The sequence below is a fragment of the Lates calcarifer genome, linkage group LG4, assembly GCF_001640805.2.
Source record: "Lates calcarifer isolate ASB-BC8 linkage group LG4, TLL_Latcal_v3, whole genome shotgun sequence".
NCBI classification, from domain to species: Eukaryota; Metazoa; Chordata; class Actinopteri; family Centropomidae; genus Lates; species Lates calcarifer.
The window spans coordinates 6,757,867-6,774,984 of record NC_066836.1 but is presented as its reverse complement, the minus strand read 5'-3'; the positions used below and the strand labels follow the sequence as shown (position 1 = coordinate 6,774,984).

Here is a 17,118-nt window from a genome sequence, read left to right as displayed (position 1 = left end):
TCAGAGACCAAGAGACAGTTGTTACTGCAAATGTAAATCCAGCTGCTCTGCCACCTCCGTGTTTGAGTCTTACTCAAAGAAGTGTAAGTAACTCCACTGGAAAAGGCAATAGATCAACGTCACTCAGAAATGTTCATAATGGTCTTTTATGTTATTGCAGTCCACCCAACAGCTTCCTTTCCTTACAGCCAGGACTTGGCATTCTTTGACAGCCAAATGCTGGACCTAGAAGAAAGACTTCTGGGTGGTGCCAACCTCTCTTATTAAGAGCAGAATTTAGGAGTTACAACAGCTGAGACTGGTTGAAATAAAGATGCAAATTAAATGTTTTAAAGCAGCTATGTCAATATTTTTATATTTATATCATTGCATTACATGACTCCTTATATGTGAAAGGGGCCCACTCATGATTACAAACCCATAACTCTGCAGTTCATCTCAGCTTTTTAAGAGCATTTTAGCACCTTTAAGCTCACGGTCTTGGTTCTCTCTCACCACTGGCATCAGCTTGATTACAACAACTGTTTTCAGCAAAGACTGAAAACCTTTGACAAATCCACTATACAATACCTGCCCGGCACCAGGCAGATTAACACTCACTAGTTTTAGCCGTTTATGAGCCCGGTATTTCCATTGGGAGCTGGTGTGGTGCAGAGATTTTAAAACTGAGACAGCCTGCCGCAAGGGGGCGCAGAAGAGTTAAAGGGCCGCATACAGGATGCAAAACTAAGTGGAAGGCGCAGGTGAATGCAGATGTTATAAAAACAATGGGAAGTTAGCTGTCGTAGTCTGGCCCGCAGATTTGGTTTGCTTAACAACGCTGTCAGCCGTTGGAGCAGCAGCAGTGGATGTGACATGCAGCTCTTGGAGGCAATTAAGGTACTTTAAAAACAGTAGTTTGTGATTGGTGCAATATGCGTCAAATTAGCACTCCTTCTTAAGTCAAATCTGAACACACAGACATATTTTTAGATTCGGTATGACTTGCACTTTCCGAGCGTACCGTTATTTCCGTACAAATGTCCATACATCCGCTTTGAAAACAGAAAAAAGACGGTCTTTAAAACACCAGAACTTGCGTACAAATCAGGACGTTTTTTTCGTTGTCAGAGTAGTTCATTGATATGAGTCTGGACATTCATTGGGACATCGTAAAAAGAAACTACCAATAACAAATTCGGCATACTTCTAATGGTGCCAGTTTGACACAATGTGAACTAATAGAGTTACAAAATCCATAAATATTAACAGAGCTAAAAGGAGACTGGGAGACTGAATCTTCGACTCAAACAGGTATATAAAAGAAATGCTAATGTTGTGCGTGGGTGTGTGAATAGGCATCCATGTTTAACGTGAAAATACGTGTTGTTTGACTCAGCTGCATCCATGACGCCAAAAATCAGTTATTTCAGTTTAAATTAAGTTGGGAGATCATTGGAGATCATTTATTCTTATCATAGAAAACTAATAGTTTGGTACACAGAAGTGCTCAATGCTCAGATGACAAAGAAAGAACTAAACTCATAAAACACTAATGCAAAACTCATATGGTTTTCCATGACTCTTCCACCCCAGTTCTGTCTTGAAGAATGATGGCTTTTGATTGGCTTGTTGCAGAAGTTTGTGGAGGGACGCAAAGGCACCGCAGCTTACAGGCACCGTGGAAACAACGCTCCATCCAGCCGGTGGTTACTGTAACCCAAAACCACCATGTTGGAAATCACCCAATCCATACACTGTGGGAGGTGATGAACATGGAAAATAGCAAGCTACTGTGCTGCTGCTACAGCTTTTACCTTTTCCACTCTAACTGTCCATTTAAATTCTGTTAACAGTGAGGATGGAGGGAATGTATAAAAACTTTTGGCCACAACGATGAAACTGTCCGATGTCGGATATCTTCCAAAATTACTCATGGGACAGATTTAATAGTTCTTTTCTCAAGCAATGCATTGTTGCAGTGCCATCAATAGAAGACAGTCATGGTCTTACTGCAAGTGGAACAAAATGGCCCATTCATATTCTCAGTGTTGTGGGTGATATGAGTGCAGTACTTTAAAATCTATTTCATCTGTTTTTCCATATCTCCAGCCACAGTTGTCTCTTTGGTCCTCCATGGAAGCACACACAGGCCTAATCAAGGAATTAAGCCAATGTGGTTTGCATTTTCGCCACTTTTTGCTTTGAGGTATGGCGACATTGTGTGTTGGCCACAAATCTCTTCCAGTGCAACAAATCAGAATCTTTTGGCCTGGATTGAACTGCATTTTATCATTATTGCCAGTATATTTGATGGCCTTTATTAGCCATATCCATGTATGACACACCACATTCAAAGAAGCTAAGATTAAATGAACACCAGTCAACTGATTACAGCAACACTAAGATGAGTGGAACAGCTTTGAGCCAGAATTGTAAAAAGTGCAAGTATTATTTCAGCAATTTGATCCTAGATCTGCAACATTTTCCTTACACAGTTAGAGTTGGACTGCTCTTCTAGATGTGAGTAAGCAGAAAAACATGTGATCTAGGGTGTGTAATTTGGAAGCCAAGTCATGATTTAAATTCTTGATACTTAATGCCAGTTCAAAATTTTGGCTTCTACTGTGCCCCACATTGTTTTCTACTCTAATTTATCCTTATTCTTTTCAACATGTAGTTACTCTGAGGATAACTGAGGAGTGACCCAGCAAAGATGTCAACATCACTTACAGACTTAAAAGTATAAACAACATGCCTCAACATGTGCAGAGGTAAGTGTGATTAAATTACTGTATAATCACCATTGTGATTGAGTAAATCAACGAGACTAACAGCCTGCAGCCCCACTTGTGGCACAGTGGTACTTTGAAATAAATACTAATGACAGTATACTAATAAGTTCACACAAAGTGCGATTGAGGCTGATGGATATGTCATTAGTTTTGAAGGTATTTGGTCACAAACCAAATTTTCCAAACTGATCACAGGATTTATGATTTATTGTGTTGGAGCAATGACTGCCTGTAGAAAATGTTGTGCCAATCCATTTTGGAGTTGTTGAAAGTGTGAAAACTTAAACTTGCTGGTGGTGCTAGATGAAAAGTCAGGGGATAGCCAGAGTCTTTAGGACTCATCCCCTCTGCATCATCGACATCAGTGCCAGATTCAATGGCAATCCTTCCAAAAACTGTCTAGAAATTTCACTTAAAGCCAGAAATTCCAACCTCATAGTGGCACTAGAGGAAGGGTCACTGGAAAAAAATCTCTAAATGACCGTAAATTTAAGAAGTCAGGTTAACAGATTATACATGATTGAACACAGAAGTTCTTATTAATAATTTCTCAGTTACTAGTCACACAGTGTCAATCATATTCTCACTTTTTCCTCTATAAAGTTTCTCCACATTTGGAGCAAAGTAAATTGTGTCTTGATTTGCGGTTATCAAATCCTCCAATTGTTTGATAAATAGTCCACATTGTGCCAAGTTAGCTGATGATTCAGTAGTGTTCATATCCTGGGTTTGATTCATTTGAATCATACTTTCCTCTTATTTATTCACATAATAAAAAGCATGGCTATCCATTCATGAGAAAAAACATAACAAGCCATGGCAGGTTTTTCAGGCTGATTTTGAGAAGACACCTGGAACTCAAATTGTTACTGGTTTCATTCCCAGTACTGAGTCCTGTAATGTTAGAGTCCCCTTTAAGTGCTCATAAGAGTATGTGTCCAAACAGCTACAAGGGCTGCTAAGAAACACACTAAAATTAGCCAAATACTAAAATGCAGCTCTGCATGCAGCTGCATTCAATAAATATGCCTATATGTATTTGTATGAAACTGTTATCTTGAAAGGGTGATGGCTAGCTGGAAAAGGACTCTCCCCAGTGACTGCTTTTATGACTGGAAACCCCTGCCTGCCTACCCACTCATTAAGATGTCAGAAGGAATATACCTGTTGCAATAAAAAGTTAGCCAGCAGACATTTGCTTAGTCACTAAACTGTGAGCAATGGCCTTTAACTCCAGCATAAACTCTCACTCCTATCTGAGTGTCGGGTCAATCAGTGGAAAGAAAAACCTTCTGCCTCAGTGTTAAAACATCCTCACCAGCCTTGAACAGCCTTACAGGACAGTTTCAAATGTTTTACAAGTTTATCTTAAAGCGATCATGTGGATTTTTTGACTATTAGTAGTGCAGTGAGGCAGTGTTTTAAGAAGTGAATCATAATTTTATTTATATCTCATGCATGCAAAGGAGGACCTGCACGGTGCAATGCACTTTCCTGCTGCTGTTTTCATGTTATTCCTTTGACTTATACTTATGAGTTTGGTTGTTTGGTTGATCAAAGTTTGCTGAAAATGTCAGGCTGAAACTGTACAGACTTGCTGAGAACTATTAGATTGACTATAGAAACCAACAATAAGCTGGAAGAGATTCAAGGGCTCAACAGGACCTTTATAGATGGTTTTTGTTTATATTGCATGTCGTCATTTAATTGGATGTAAGGAAAATTGATAAATCCAACTTTATGGACCACTTACTGTTTCTGAGCTACATTCGCATGTGGTGATTGAACAGATTTTCTGATTTACCGTTTACCTCCTCAAACTTAGCCTAATTCCCAGATCCCATCTCTCTCCAAAGATTTGTATTCCTCTGCACACACAAGAATGTTTGTGAGAATTTCCTCATTCGAAACAACTGCTATTGTACAAATGTCAGACTGAAACTGAATTCTCTAAATAAAAGTTTTTTATGCAGCGCATCAAAGATGACAGAGATTTATGCTTGACCACAACAAACAAGAGTAATGAGGAACATTCATGGCCTGTGAAAACAGCAACCCCCAAAGTGCTCTAAATCTAATAAAGTTCATGAGTTCAAGCATCTTCAGTGCACAAGCCATGTGCCTTCATCTGCCAAGTTCTCTGCCTTGTCTTTGTTTGTGCTCTTTTTGTCTATTTTACTGCAATTCCTCTTGTCTCCTCTCATCTGCTGTAGTCTCGCTTCAGTCGTCTTTTGACTTTATCTCTCTTAATTGTCATTCTGGTTTAGAGATGAAGCTCCAAAGTCAGTAGTTCCTAAGTAAACTTCCCTGTTTGACATTTGTTTCCTCAAGTATGATAACAGGACATGACTTAGCGATCAGTTTTGTCTGTGCCTAGCTGTGTTTGTCAGCGTCCACATTCAGTGTCAGCCAGTCCCTCTCTGCTATCAGTTTTTACTGCTGACGGCTGGAGACAGGGCTCAGGGAGACTTTGGCTCATGAAATACGAGATGCTTGGGGCATGTTTAGATTATCACAGACCTCTCCACTTAACTCGCCATAACACTCTGTTCACTGCTGAGAGGAAAGGCATTCATCATACAGATATGACAAGAAACATGAAAGTAGGATGGCCTCTTTTCATCTCTGTCACTCCTGGTACAGTTGGGAGTTGAGCACAGTGATATCTGATCTCTACATTTGTAACTATACAGACCAACCTCTGTCCTGCGGTCCAAAACTTGCACCTTATATTGAGCAGTTTAGCTCTGATTATATAGATTATTCTGTGAGTGTCCTCCCAGCACTGAGTTTATCATTTCATCTAATGTATACAGTTCTCTCTTGAGCTGTTCATAGCATTCAAATTTACTGTAATATCTCCTAATCAGTGTACATTTTTGATTATTTTTTAGCCATATTTCATGTGTGGCTCTAGGGATGGCAAAGTCAGTCCATCAGTTTAGTCCTGACTGAAATATGTCAGCAACTATTGCATGGATAGCCATGAAACTTGGCACACATATCCATGGTTCCAAGAAGATGAGTGATATATCATTTATCGTAGTTTGTCTAATAGGTCACCTGTAGAACTAATAGCATTCCCCTCAGCCTCAGATATAGTTTGTGTCTGGTGTTCATTAGCAAATGCCCCAGTGTTGCATCAGCTGTTTCTTTTCTCTCTCTGCTCTGTGTCAGTATGTAGTACAGTAAGTGATGACTTTGCAATGTAAAACCTGGTGACCTTACAAAATTTGAAAGTGAAAGCACACCTTCCCACATCCTAACAATCTCCTACTAGGTGAGGCTGTCTGGGTACCACATGCACCTATAATAAGCATGCCCAGACAAACATACATTCCACTCAGTGGTTATGCGGTCTGCAGTGTCTAGTATGCATCCCTCTCCACCCCCAACCAGCCACATTCTGCCTCCTAGCTGGATAATTCATAGGAACGAGGAGCTCTTGAGGTTAGGTTCGGCCTGTGATCTGGTAGAGGACGTTTGAGTTCAGAAGACCTGGTTCTGACTTTGTTCTTACTGCAGCTTTTTAGGCGTATTGATGAAGGAAAGTATCATTCAACCAGAAGACCTGGGTTCAAGGGATCCCTGTCACCCAAGTGAAGTAACTTTGAGCACTCACCGAATTTCTACTTACCCAAGTATTGCTGACTGCTATGTTGAGGAAGCCAGTGAAAATAAGTTTTTCCATAGTCATCAAGAGATTTCATATTGAGTGTCAAGAGGAAATGCAGCTGTACATGTAGTTAGAGGAAGTTTCCTGGACACTGCGTAGTATTTCATATGCATCACAAATCACAGTGAATACAGAAAAAATGTCTGTTGTGCATTTGATAGAGCTTATAGCATTTTAATGAAGGACAGGAGCAGCAGTTACAGTGTAATACTGAATATCTGTGTAAAAGTAGAACTCCTGAACTCAAGCAAATGTAAGTCTGCAGAGAAATGTGCTTGTCTACTGTCTTCTGGAACACAGCAAGAGGAATTTTATTCTGAAACTTGAAAGCACTCAGATTAAAAGCTGCCTCCAATAGAAAAACAAAGCCACGGGCAACATTTTCAAGGCATTTTTGTTTTTATAGCTGCTCTGGGCAGAACCGTGCATAGAGTAGAGACTTATTATAGAATAATTATACAATGTCATCTTGGTACACATTGGCAGTAAATGCATCAGTTGTAATCATATGCTTCCAACTACAAAGAGGGCAGCTCTGAAGTCAAACCTTCCTGCAAATTGTAGACTGTCCCAGAAACAAGAATCTATAAGGAGTTGTTGGATGCCTGTCTACATTTTGTCTGTTCTCCGAGTTATGTTTGAAAGAAAAACTTTGGACTTTAGTTTTGGTTGTTCAGATTTCCTCTCTGCCAGCCCAGGAGGGCTCGTCAAATTAAACCAAACATTTTGGGCCACAGTCCCAGGAAGCAACATGAACAAGAGGTTCTGACATTTTCTGCCAAACAACTGACAAAAAAAGCCAACCACTACTAGAGAGCCAATATGCACAGCCAGGCTGCTTTCATGAAAGTTCTTCTGCTGAGCAAGCACAAAACCATAAAATCAGATCATAGATAAATAATGCAAACAATACAGATTGTCCAATATCACAAAATTAGCCACAGAACTCATCTGATCCCATGAAACATTGTAAAGTGTGAATCTTTCTGCTCATATTTTGTTGTATGGCTGACGGTAAAAATGTAACTTTTTTTAACACTAACAGCCAGTTTTTAACCCATTGATACTGTATGATTGTCTTGGTCACAAGTTTTTACCTCTGTTCTAATATGGCAATTCCAGTTGGTCAGTCATTTCTTCACTTTGGCCCACACTGGAATATCTCAAAATATTATTCAGTGGATTGCTATTAAATTTTGTGCAAACATTTATACTCTCCAGATGATGAAGCCTAATGACTTTGGTGATTGCCTGACTTTTCCTGTTCCACCATTAACAGGCCATATTTTGCACAGATGTTGATGTGTCTTAATGACTTAGATGATCTCCTGTTTTTTCCTCTTGTGCCATCATCAGGTTTACATTTGTGCTTTTGAGTGAAATGGTTCTATCAAGTGTTAGATGGATTGCCATGAAATTTGGCACACACATTCATGTAGCTTATAGGATTAATTGTTATAATGTTGACGATCCTCTGAATTTCCGTGAAGCAACTTCCCAAGATCAATTTATTTGCCCAGTTCTTTGGTTTATGACCAAATACCTGCAAAACTAATGACATCCCCATCAGATACAGCTGCATTTTAACATTGTCGCTATGAAAGTAGCAATAAGACATTAGTATTTAGCTCAAAGCCCCTTTGTGACTACTTGTAGCCTCACAGAACCGCTAGCATAGCTTAGTCTGGTTATCCTGATCAGTACTCCAGCTCAGACAGATCCATTAGCTACCAAAGTTATTGTCATCTCACACCCCCAGTCAGGTAGAAGAGTCATCTTAGTTTCGAAAGGAAGTGAGTGACACCCTTCCCTCAACATAGCGGCTGCCACCAAAGTGCTCCTAAGCAGGAGCTGCGCAGTGGCCCCACAGAAAACTGTGGTTTTTAAAGCTACAACCAGATGTGAATGTGTCTAAATATGCAAATTCTCAGCAAGTGTCCCCAAGTAAATAAATGCTTATAAAATCTGTGGTCTTAATAAATCAGACTGCTAGTCTTGTAAAGCCTGGAGTCTAGATCAACTAATCAAACCCACACTTACACACACAAACAGCATTTGGCTACATTTTAAAAGGAAGTCCAGGCATGTAGCCACTGATCTGCATTTTTTAAATATTTAATCCCTATTACAGTATACATGATCCAAACTATTATTATTTAATCAGTCACAAATGCACAATGCTGTGCTAAATCTTTAATTCAATACACCGAATATCAGCTCAGCCTGTGAATGGTTTTAATTTCTGCTTTGCGATAAAACACATAAACACTTACAAATTTTCCGAAATGTAGTTTGTGTTTGTGTGACAATGGCTGCCATCACACTGTTAAATACGTCTTTCATCGTCACACATGGAAAACCAAATCAAGGGGAGAACTCTATGGCTACCACCTGTGCTTCCATTCTTTATTCCAGTCATCTTTAACCATTAATTATTTTCAGACCTCAGGAGTCCTGATGTCCTTGAGGAAACTCCTAGAGTCTGGAAAACATTTCATTTTGGCCACTGATGCTTTTATATTAGCCATCTGCCCATGTAGGGGTTATTCAGGCTCTCTTTTCACATTCTTAGGCTTTCAGGAAACCTCTAAAATAACAGCTCCACCCCGCCACTTAATTTGCATTTAGTCTGTTGCATTTAGTTCAGCGTCTGTCCTCCTGTATCTCCTGCTCAATGCCTATTCTTCATAAACTTATTACTTTTTGGAAAAGTTGAGAAAACTGTCAAATTTCATTTATTTACAGTGTTATTTTCCTCTAAATCTTTACTCTTTACTTGATAAAGAGGAGTGCTTCTAGGATTGTCGGTTTCTAGTATCTGTCTGGGACACTGCACTGTGTCCTGTAATTAGGTTTCCCTGGGATGTAGTGATGCTCCGCTTGATGCGGTTCAGACCTCTTTCAAAGCACAGGGGGCGGGTCCCGAGACAACTTTCCCGGCTGGTGATTTGATGAACGGAGGATTTTCCAGTGTCAGTATCTTACAATCGGTTCAGGTTCAGCTTCGCGGCGTTGGTCCAGCCTCCTGACGGTGCGCAACTCTCAGGGAACGGAGTGGTTTTGCGCTTTTTTCATGAAAGCCCTTCACCATCAGTCTGAGAGCTGGGCTTAAGGGGGAGCGGATCTGAAGGGCCCAGTCTGGCTGTGAGAGGCATCTTTATACTTTCACACATGGCGCTGTAGTATAAGCACATTTTTTGTGGATTGTGGAAGGGACCGAATTTTATTAAAAGTCGCCCGTTTTCTGTACAGCTGCGGGCGCTCACCATGGAGATGCAAAGGTGGACAACCAGGTGGAAAACGAAAAGGTGGCTATGGGATTCAACGCTAACCGCATTGGTCACGTTAATTTTAATTCTACAAGCTGCCAATGTCAGAGCAGGTAAGAAGCTGCATGTTGCTGCACACCTCAGTCACTGTGCCAGCTCCAGGGCATCCCGGACAACTCGAGAGCGTCCTGTAGGCAGACAGTTCATAAGTGGTAGTAGAGGAGGACTGACTGACAACTTTTATTCCAATTAATGCCAGTCGCTGGCAATCAAACTCACCTTAACTTAGTTTGTACACCTCCTTACCCAACATCCCGTTTTCGTTTTTTTATATTGGAGCATCTATGACCATGGCTGAATGTCGTCGTCTTTTAAAGTTTATTGCTGATTGACAGCAAATCGTGCCCATATCATATGACTACACCCGCGTCCAAGTCGCTGGTAACTTAAAGGGGAGACCACAGTTGAGTGTCTACCGTTTGTTGATAAATTATCTTAAAACTCACCTTAAGCGTTCAATGTTTCCAAATGCATGTTGATTGTTATACAAGATTCATTTTTGGCCAAACCGACGGAGATACGATTGTCTCTTGTATCTGAGTATCTAAGTAGGTAAAGTCTACTGTCCAGGTGTGGTCAGCGGGGAGAGGACTGACGATGTTGATTTCTTCTTGACGCACATAATCCGGTGGTCCGCGTAAAAATGATGAGTGAGCAATGATGGCACTCATTGGTGGCCACAGTGATTTAGACTTTGCCGAACAATTTCATAAGCTAAGATTATCACAGAAAAACGTCATTTGTGTATTTTCATCACTTGGCAGTACTGCTGGAAATGTTAAGGTTTTACGCATAACTTTGACGCACGACGATTGGTGATGTAACTAGAAGCTCACAGATAGTACATTAAGGTTTTCCAAAACACCAGTCGAGTAAGAGCCTAATGATGCAATCAAATTTACAAAAGGCAGAAAATTGGCAGACATTTTGATCTCATTGTTATCACAATCTAACAGTTTACAGTAGCACAGTGTAACTGAAAAATGTAGGTTTTGTGATGAATTTTGAAAATGAATATAATACACTTGAGGAATTCTGGGACTGAAATTCATATTCTGGCCTCAAGGATCACCATCTTTCCACATTATCTGGGCTCCCTCTGAGTCCAAGAAGGGGCGTTGATGGAAAAAAAAACCAAAAAAAAAAAACTGCTTCTTTTATATTTCCTTTGTCTGTGAAGTCACACAGACATCCATACTGTACTGTAGCTTCAGCCAGGATAAACCTATGTGTGTCCAAGTTGTGTGTCTATTTGGGTGGATATTACTTTTAAATATTTGTGGTTTTGACATCAGGTCAGTTATTATGCAACCTTTTGAATACTTTCCTCTTTGTATCAGAACCATAATAGTGACAGAAATGAAGTTATTTAAAATTGTTTTTATGGCTTTATGAAAAATTGAATTAGAGGGCACTATACAGTCGTTGGTCATTGGTGTAAAGTATTGCATCCTGTCTAGACATTTCCTGTTTTAAGTCCCTCCCCATTTTGAACCATCACCATCCATTGTTTTGAAGTCCTATGATACATAAAGAAATCATTCATCAGAGGGCAAATTGCTGAGAGTGCCCCAAAAAATGAAAAGATCATTAAAGCAAATACCACAGTGGCATGGCTTGCTCATTGCCCATCTTTCTTCACTCTGACTGATATTTAAACTAACCATAATTGCATGATGTGCTAGCAAACATTTACAGGCTTTCCAATGTACTTTAATTGGTGCCTATGCTGCCAACTCTCAGTAGATGGCAGTGACACGAAAAAGACCGACAAGACATCCCAAGATGCTGCTGCACGACCACAGAGCCACAGAGGCATTAAGTCAGAATATCACAGATTTAAAAGTTAATCACAAGTCTAAACTTAAACATCAAACTGCATGGCTCTGATGAGTTATGAGATGGAGAGTGCTGGAAATTTAGCCTATAGCCTATACAGATGAAAATTGTATTTTAATGTGCAAGGGTCTGCTGGTGAAATCACTTTAATGATTTTAATGGTTTTTCTTGTGTCACTACATGCTTCAGCGCCTCAGGGGAAATCACTCTCCTGTGTCATGTTGGTAGCTTGTTAACATGGCAGATAGTATATCACAAGTCCCCGACAGCAGTCAGGAAGATGTGTCATTAAAAATCAGACAGACTGACAAATTACCCCTCAGACAAGACTGGAGAGAGTCTGAAACTGCTAGGATACCTTTAGCACGACAGAGGAGCTGTCTTGTCTCTCTTGTGGTTTTCATCCTTATCATTAGAATATAGTTTATTTCTTTTTAAGAGTGGAAAGGATGGCAGTCTTTTTCAGGATGTGTTGAGGCTATAGCATGCTGGCTCAAACTCCTGCGAGACTGAAAAGCTTTTAAAAGCTCTGCCTACTCATTTGGGGTCTTTAATGGTTTTGGGATATTGCCTGTTTTTCAGGGCTTCTGTGAAGCGATGGCTGTGGAGGGAGAGGGGCTGAAGAGTCGGGGGTGTGGGTGGGCGGGCGGGTGAGTGGATGGGGGGGGGGGGTTCAGGCCAATTCAGCACATCTGGAATATATGAGGCCTTGAGGTATGCAGTAATGCAGAAAGGCATTCTGAAACTCACAAAGAGACCTTTAGTCCAAACTTTCTTTCTTTTTTTTTTTTTTTTTCAAGAACCAGTAGCTCTGTACTTGGGACAATATTCAGAAGAGCCACAGACTATTTTCCTTTTTATGAGGCATTTGGTGTGAGGTTTAAAACTTGGCGTTTGGTACTTCACATTTGTATTTTATTCTGTCTGTGTTTGAGTCAGTAGTCAGTCTGGTACTCTTCTGGACAAAATGAGCCCTGTGTCTGTTAAATTGCTCTTTGCTCAGTGTCAGTCATAAAGCCTTTTTTACTTCTTCTCTCCCTCAGTTGATAAAAGTTACCGTGGGACTGAATTCAGTGGAAATCAAAAGAAAAGGCACTCTGCTTTCTCCCAGACGTACAGCTTGCTTGATTCTTATACTCTCAGCAATTTTAATTCATGAACTGTAGCATCAGATGATTTGGATCCATATCAGCATAAATGAATCCAGTCCTTTCACTTAAAGAGCAGATCTGCACAACTTGGAAAACTTGAAAACAAAACCCCTGAGCATGTGCCTGAATCAAGCGAATTTGATTCACCACTCAAACTGTTATTTTTCTGGTCACAGGAGAGGTAGCTACAGGGATGGGGCCTTCTCAGTTTAGTCTCATGTATGTTTTAGTTAGGGGGGGTAAGGGGAGTGGTGCCAGTGCCATAATGGGTTCAGCATGTGGACTTGTAGCTCCACCCATCAGACCCCCTTCAGGTCACTGAAAGCGAACAGGAACCACATAATCAGCACTTCGTGGCTTCACGTGCCACATGACTTACAAAAACGGAAAATGCAAACAGTTGTATATTTTTATGATAAAATTCTCTGGCTTTTATTTTAGATAGTTGTTAAAATGCTTAGAGAGGAGAAACTACAGGAACGTATGGTGATAGTATTGCATGAAGAGAAAAAACATATGGTTCGTTCATTGATGGGGACAAAGGTTTATTACACTTTATTCCTTTACATTATATTCTTTTAAATACAACACTCACCAACTTTCCAAATTTTCTTCCTGGGTCATGCAGTTTAATGGAATATTATAAGGCTGATGGGGAGATTTCCTGCAATGTGGACTTCAAGAAAAGCTTCTGTCTGATCCCTTTGAATACTTTTCCCACAATGTTTTCTTGCCCTTATCAAACACATGAATCCAGTCTTTTTTCTGGGGGAGATTTCACATTAAGCCTGTTATCTGCCATTCCGTAAGGCTTTATCGTCTCAGTGGGATTTTTCAGCTGACCATTCAGGCATTGTTTATCATTGCTGGGCCTTTGAAGAGGACACATCCTGCCTCTTGACTCAGTGCAAAAGTCAAATGAGTAATGTGATGTCTGGACACGGCAGCATTGGTTGCTGTGGTTTTTGTAACAGTTAAACAAGTAGTTTTTACTACTTTGGGTTGCACTGAGTTTGGTTTAGAGTGGAAATTTAACTGCAAGTCATTTTATTTTCTGCACTGGACCTCTGTTGGCTTTTTTCTCTTCTTAGTTGAGTAGAATAATTCCTGGCCAGTTTGTAAATCAAATTTTTCATTGGGCCAGTACATACTACTGTATTGATGTGCAGTTTTAAAATCTTTGTTCTTACTTTAGAGTATTAACAGTACTGTAGTACAGAGATGTTATTGAATGTGGTGAATGTCATTAAATTACAAGGCAGTAATGTATATGTCACAATATTTATGGTCAGAAAAGTCTTTCATATGTCTTTCTTCCTAAATGCCATTAAATCATTAGCAGTTACAAACACCATATATAATTTAGAGACCCCTCACCAACATGGCTATGAAGTAATTAATCATAGTTTTATCATGACCGCTTATTTAGAATGAGACTGAGTCACTTTTAAAAGAGAACATTAAAAATTCTTCCTCTTACAAATGAAAAGTTGAGTTCTTAAGCAAGCCATACTTGGTTTCTTAGGGCCAGTAAGTTATGGAAGCTCATGTTAGCTAATGTTTGCAAACTTTAAATGTATACTGCTGACATAAATTAGTAATTTTTTGCCAACTAGTGTTACTGTAATGCTGTAATATTTGAGCATTTACCAGTAACCTGTAGTTGTAACTTTTGCACACAGTTGCTTGTGTTCAGCAAAAGTTACACACTTGCTTTAAAGGTTTGGGTTTGATATGGGTTCTCATTCTATCTGCTCATTTGCTTTTCAATCCACCACAGCACCCATAATGACCTTGAATTAATAGCCCACTCTTACAGTATGTTCTTAAGCAAATACAGCCTCACACAGACATACATTAAATCACAAATGATGTTGTGATGGGCGTCAGTGCTCCCGTTTATACGCTAGCCTCAAGACATATCCTATTAGGCTTCTTGGATTCCCATAATCACTCTATAACTGATGATGTGCCTGGGGAATGGGAGATAGGGGTTTAAGAGCAAAAACAGATACAAAAGCAGGCTGGTGAAAGACTCTTAGAGTAATGATTAAAAGTCTCAGGAATTAAGGCAACTTTTGACAATTGCTGGAGAGAGACGAAATGAGAAACAGTGTTTATGACTGTGCTGTGCAGTAGTTTCACCCCTGAGTTCCAGGCCCATTGATAGAAAAGACTCTAGTAGCATTAAGAAGCTTGTAAATCTGCCCCCCTCTGTGTTCTCCTTATTCCAAAGACCCAGTGATCAGCAGCAATGAGTTTTATCATCCCATAGATGCTGTGGCTTTTGGCTGTGGGGGTAGCATTGGAGGTGAGGAGGGGGCCAATTATGTCTGCTGAATGGTTCCTAACATTTTCACCGTTCCTCTGCCAAGGTAGCTCATAAACAAACAACTGGTTGAACTGACAGATTTGGCCAACAAATCCCTGAACAGGCAAGGGGTGTAATGGGTCTAAATGTTGACTTATCATCAAAATGCCAGGTCCTATTAGATTTCCTGTTCACTGCTGAAATATGTTTACAGCATACTGTAAAATTACATGTAGCTTTTATAACATGTACTCTCATAATTCATTGTTATAAAAAGCATTTTCTCCTGTAATCTCTGTAATCTGTAATCTCTCTCTACATCATCTTGTTACATTTATTTATATTAGATTTTTTTGATGTATTCATTATTTTTATTTAGAGTCATGTTATGCAATTTTGCTGCTCAAGTATGATAATTAATAAGAAATTTGATCAATTCTTTGTTGTCCCTCCACAGCTGAACCAGTGGATGTACTGAAGGTGCTAGACTTCCAGAGCTCTCCTGAAGGAGTACGCAAAACACCAGGCTTCTGCACAGTCCGCAGAGGATCCAAACCTGACATAGCTTACAGAGTGGGAAAACAGGCTCAGATCAGTGCTCCAACCAAACAGCTCTTCCCAGGTAACCCCTCACCACCTACAGATACCAACATTTACCAGGATTTATCCCAAAGAACACCTAAGATATGAAAAGAGGCTAAAGTTGTAATGTTGGTGAGTGCAGCATGTTCTTGAAGATCACTTGCCTAGTGCTGTTCAGGACATAGTTAGCATTTTTATTTTATTGCCTCTGTCATGTCCTGGTGGAGAACTTCAAATAAATCTGACATCTGAATTCTATTTGAGCAAATTTTGAAATGAAAGAATCTCAGAAATGGGGGCTATTACTGTATTTTGTGAGACATTGGGTATGTTTTTGCATAACACCTTGCACAAAGAACTTTTACACAGAAACACTTAATCTCACAATGAAATAAATTACCCAGCCTTTAAACAAGATTGTGAGTATACAGCCATGCCAGCAGCTTTTTGATGCTGTACTTACGCACAGTAGTGTTTTAAACTTAAAGCCAGTGTTAGCATGCTAACAACGATAATGTTAACATGCTGATGTCAAGCAGGTATATCGTTTATCTTATTTTAGCATTTTAGCATGCTATCATTCACTAAATAGCAAAAAAACTGAACAAAACACCAATATTTTGCAGGTGTTAGGTCATAAACCAAAGTATTTAACATGTGAAAGTTTGACCTGAGGGTGGCGCTAGATGAATAGTCAAAAGGTCACAAAAGTTATTACAATTCATCCTGAGATTAATCTGTACAAAACTTCATGGCGATCCACCCAGTAGTGGGTAGTAGTGGAAGAGTTGGTTTCAGTCTAGACCAAAGTGGTGAGCTCACCCACCAACTGACCGACAGTGCCACCCCTAAGCCATGCCACATGCATGGGTAAAAATTTAATGCCTGCTCAAACAAACAATTGCTTGGGTGAAAATATAACTGATGGTTTTATTTTACTGTCTTGTACCACTTAATGGCAAACAAAAAACATCTTAATGAAATATCTATTTCACAATGAAATAGCAAAAAATGATGTAATGAATAACTTTAATGAATCCCTTCACTACAAGCACCTGTCTTCTAAAATGCAGTGCAGACGTTCAGCAGTTATTTTCTAGAAGACGCCCATGTATACAGTGGTGTGTCAGTAGGCTCCAAGAGCCCATAGGGGATGAGAGTCACTCAGCACATGGTGTATGAAATGTCATGTAAACATATGACTCAAGTAAGAAGAGCAACACCAGATTTTTGTTACTTGATATTTTGGGGAAACCCACAATTTATTACAGCAAATCAATGAGAGAAATCTTTCTCTTGATGTTTTGTGGAGCGATCTTGTCAATGAAGTGTCTTTCCTCAATTTTGATTGCTGGCAGCCTCAAGTATGGCGTATTTGGCTGATGTAGTGAAATCTAGCAAGGTTTTCATATTGAATGTTCATGGCCTGACTCAAAGTCTGAAGCCTGGCTGTGAG

At 39.8% G+C, this 17,118-nt stretch overlaps 1 protein-coding gene across 4 annotated transcripts in view; it reads left to right on the top strand.

The window, feature by feature from the left end:
* The first annotated feature begins 780 nt into the window (after positions 1-780).
* Positions 781-17,118, top strand: part of LOC108884211 (collagen alpha-1(XI) chain) — an 89,647-nt gene continuing 73,309 nt past the window's right edge. Inside the window, exons 1-4 of one of the 4 annotated variants that reach the window (XM_018677957.2) lie at positions 781-879; positions 2,092-2,188; positions 2,660-2,753; positions 15,538-15,702. In XM_018677957.2, the coding sequence (XP_018533473.1) occupies positions 2,744-2,753; positions 15,538-15,702 (175 nt within the window). In that variant the 5' untranslated portion in view covers positions 781-879; positions 2,092-2,188; positions 2,660-2,743. Of the gene's footprint in view, positions 880-2,091; positions 2,189-2,659; positions 2,754-9,410; positions 9,833-15,537; positions 15,703-17,118 lie in introns of those variants that run through there. The other 3 variants (XM_018677955.2, XM_018677956.2, XM_018677954.2) reach the window with 3 other exon arrangements.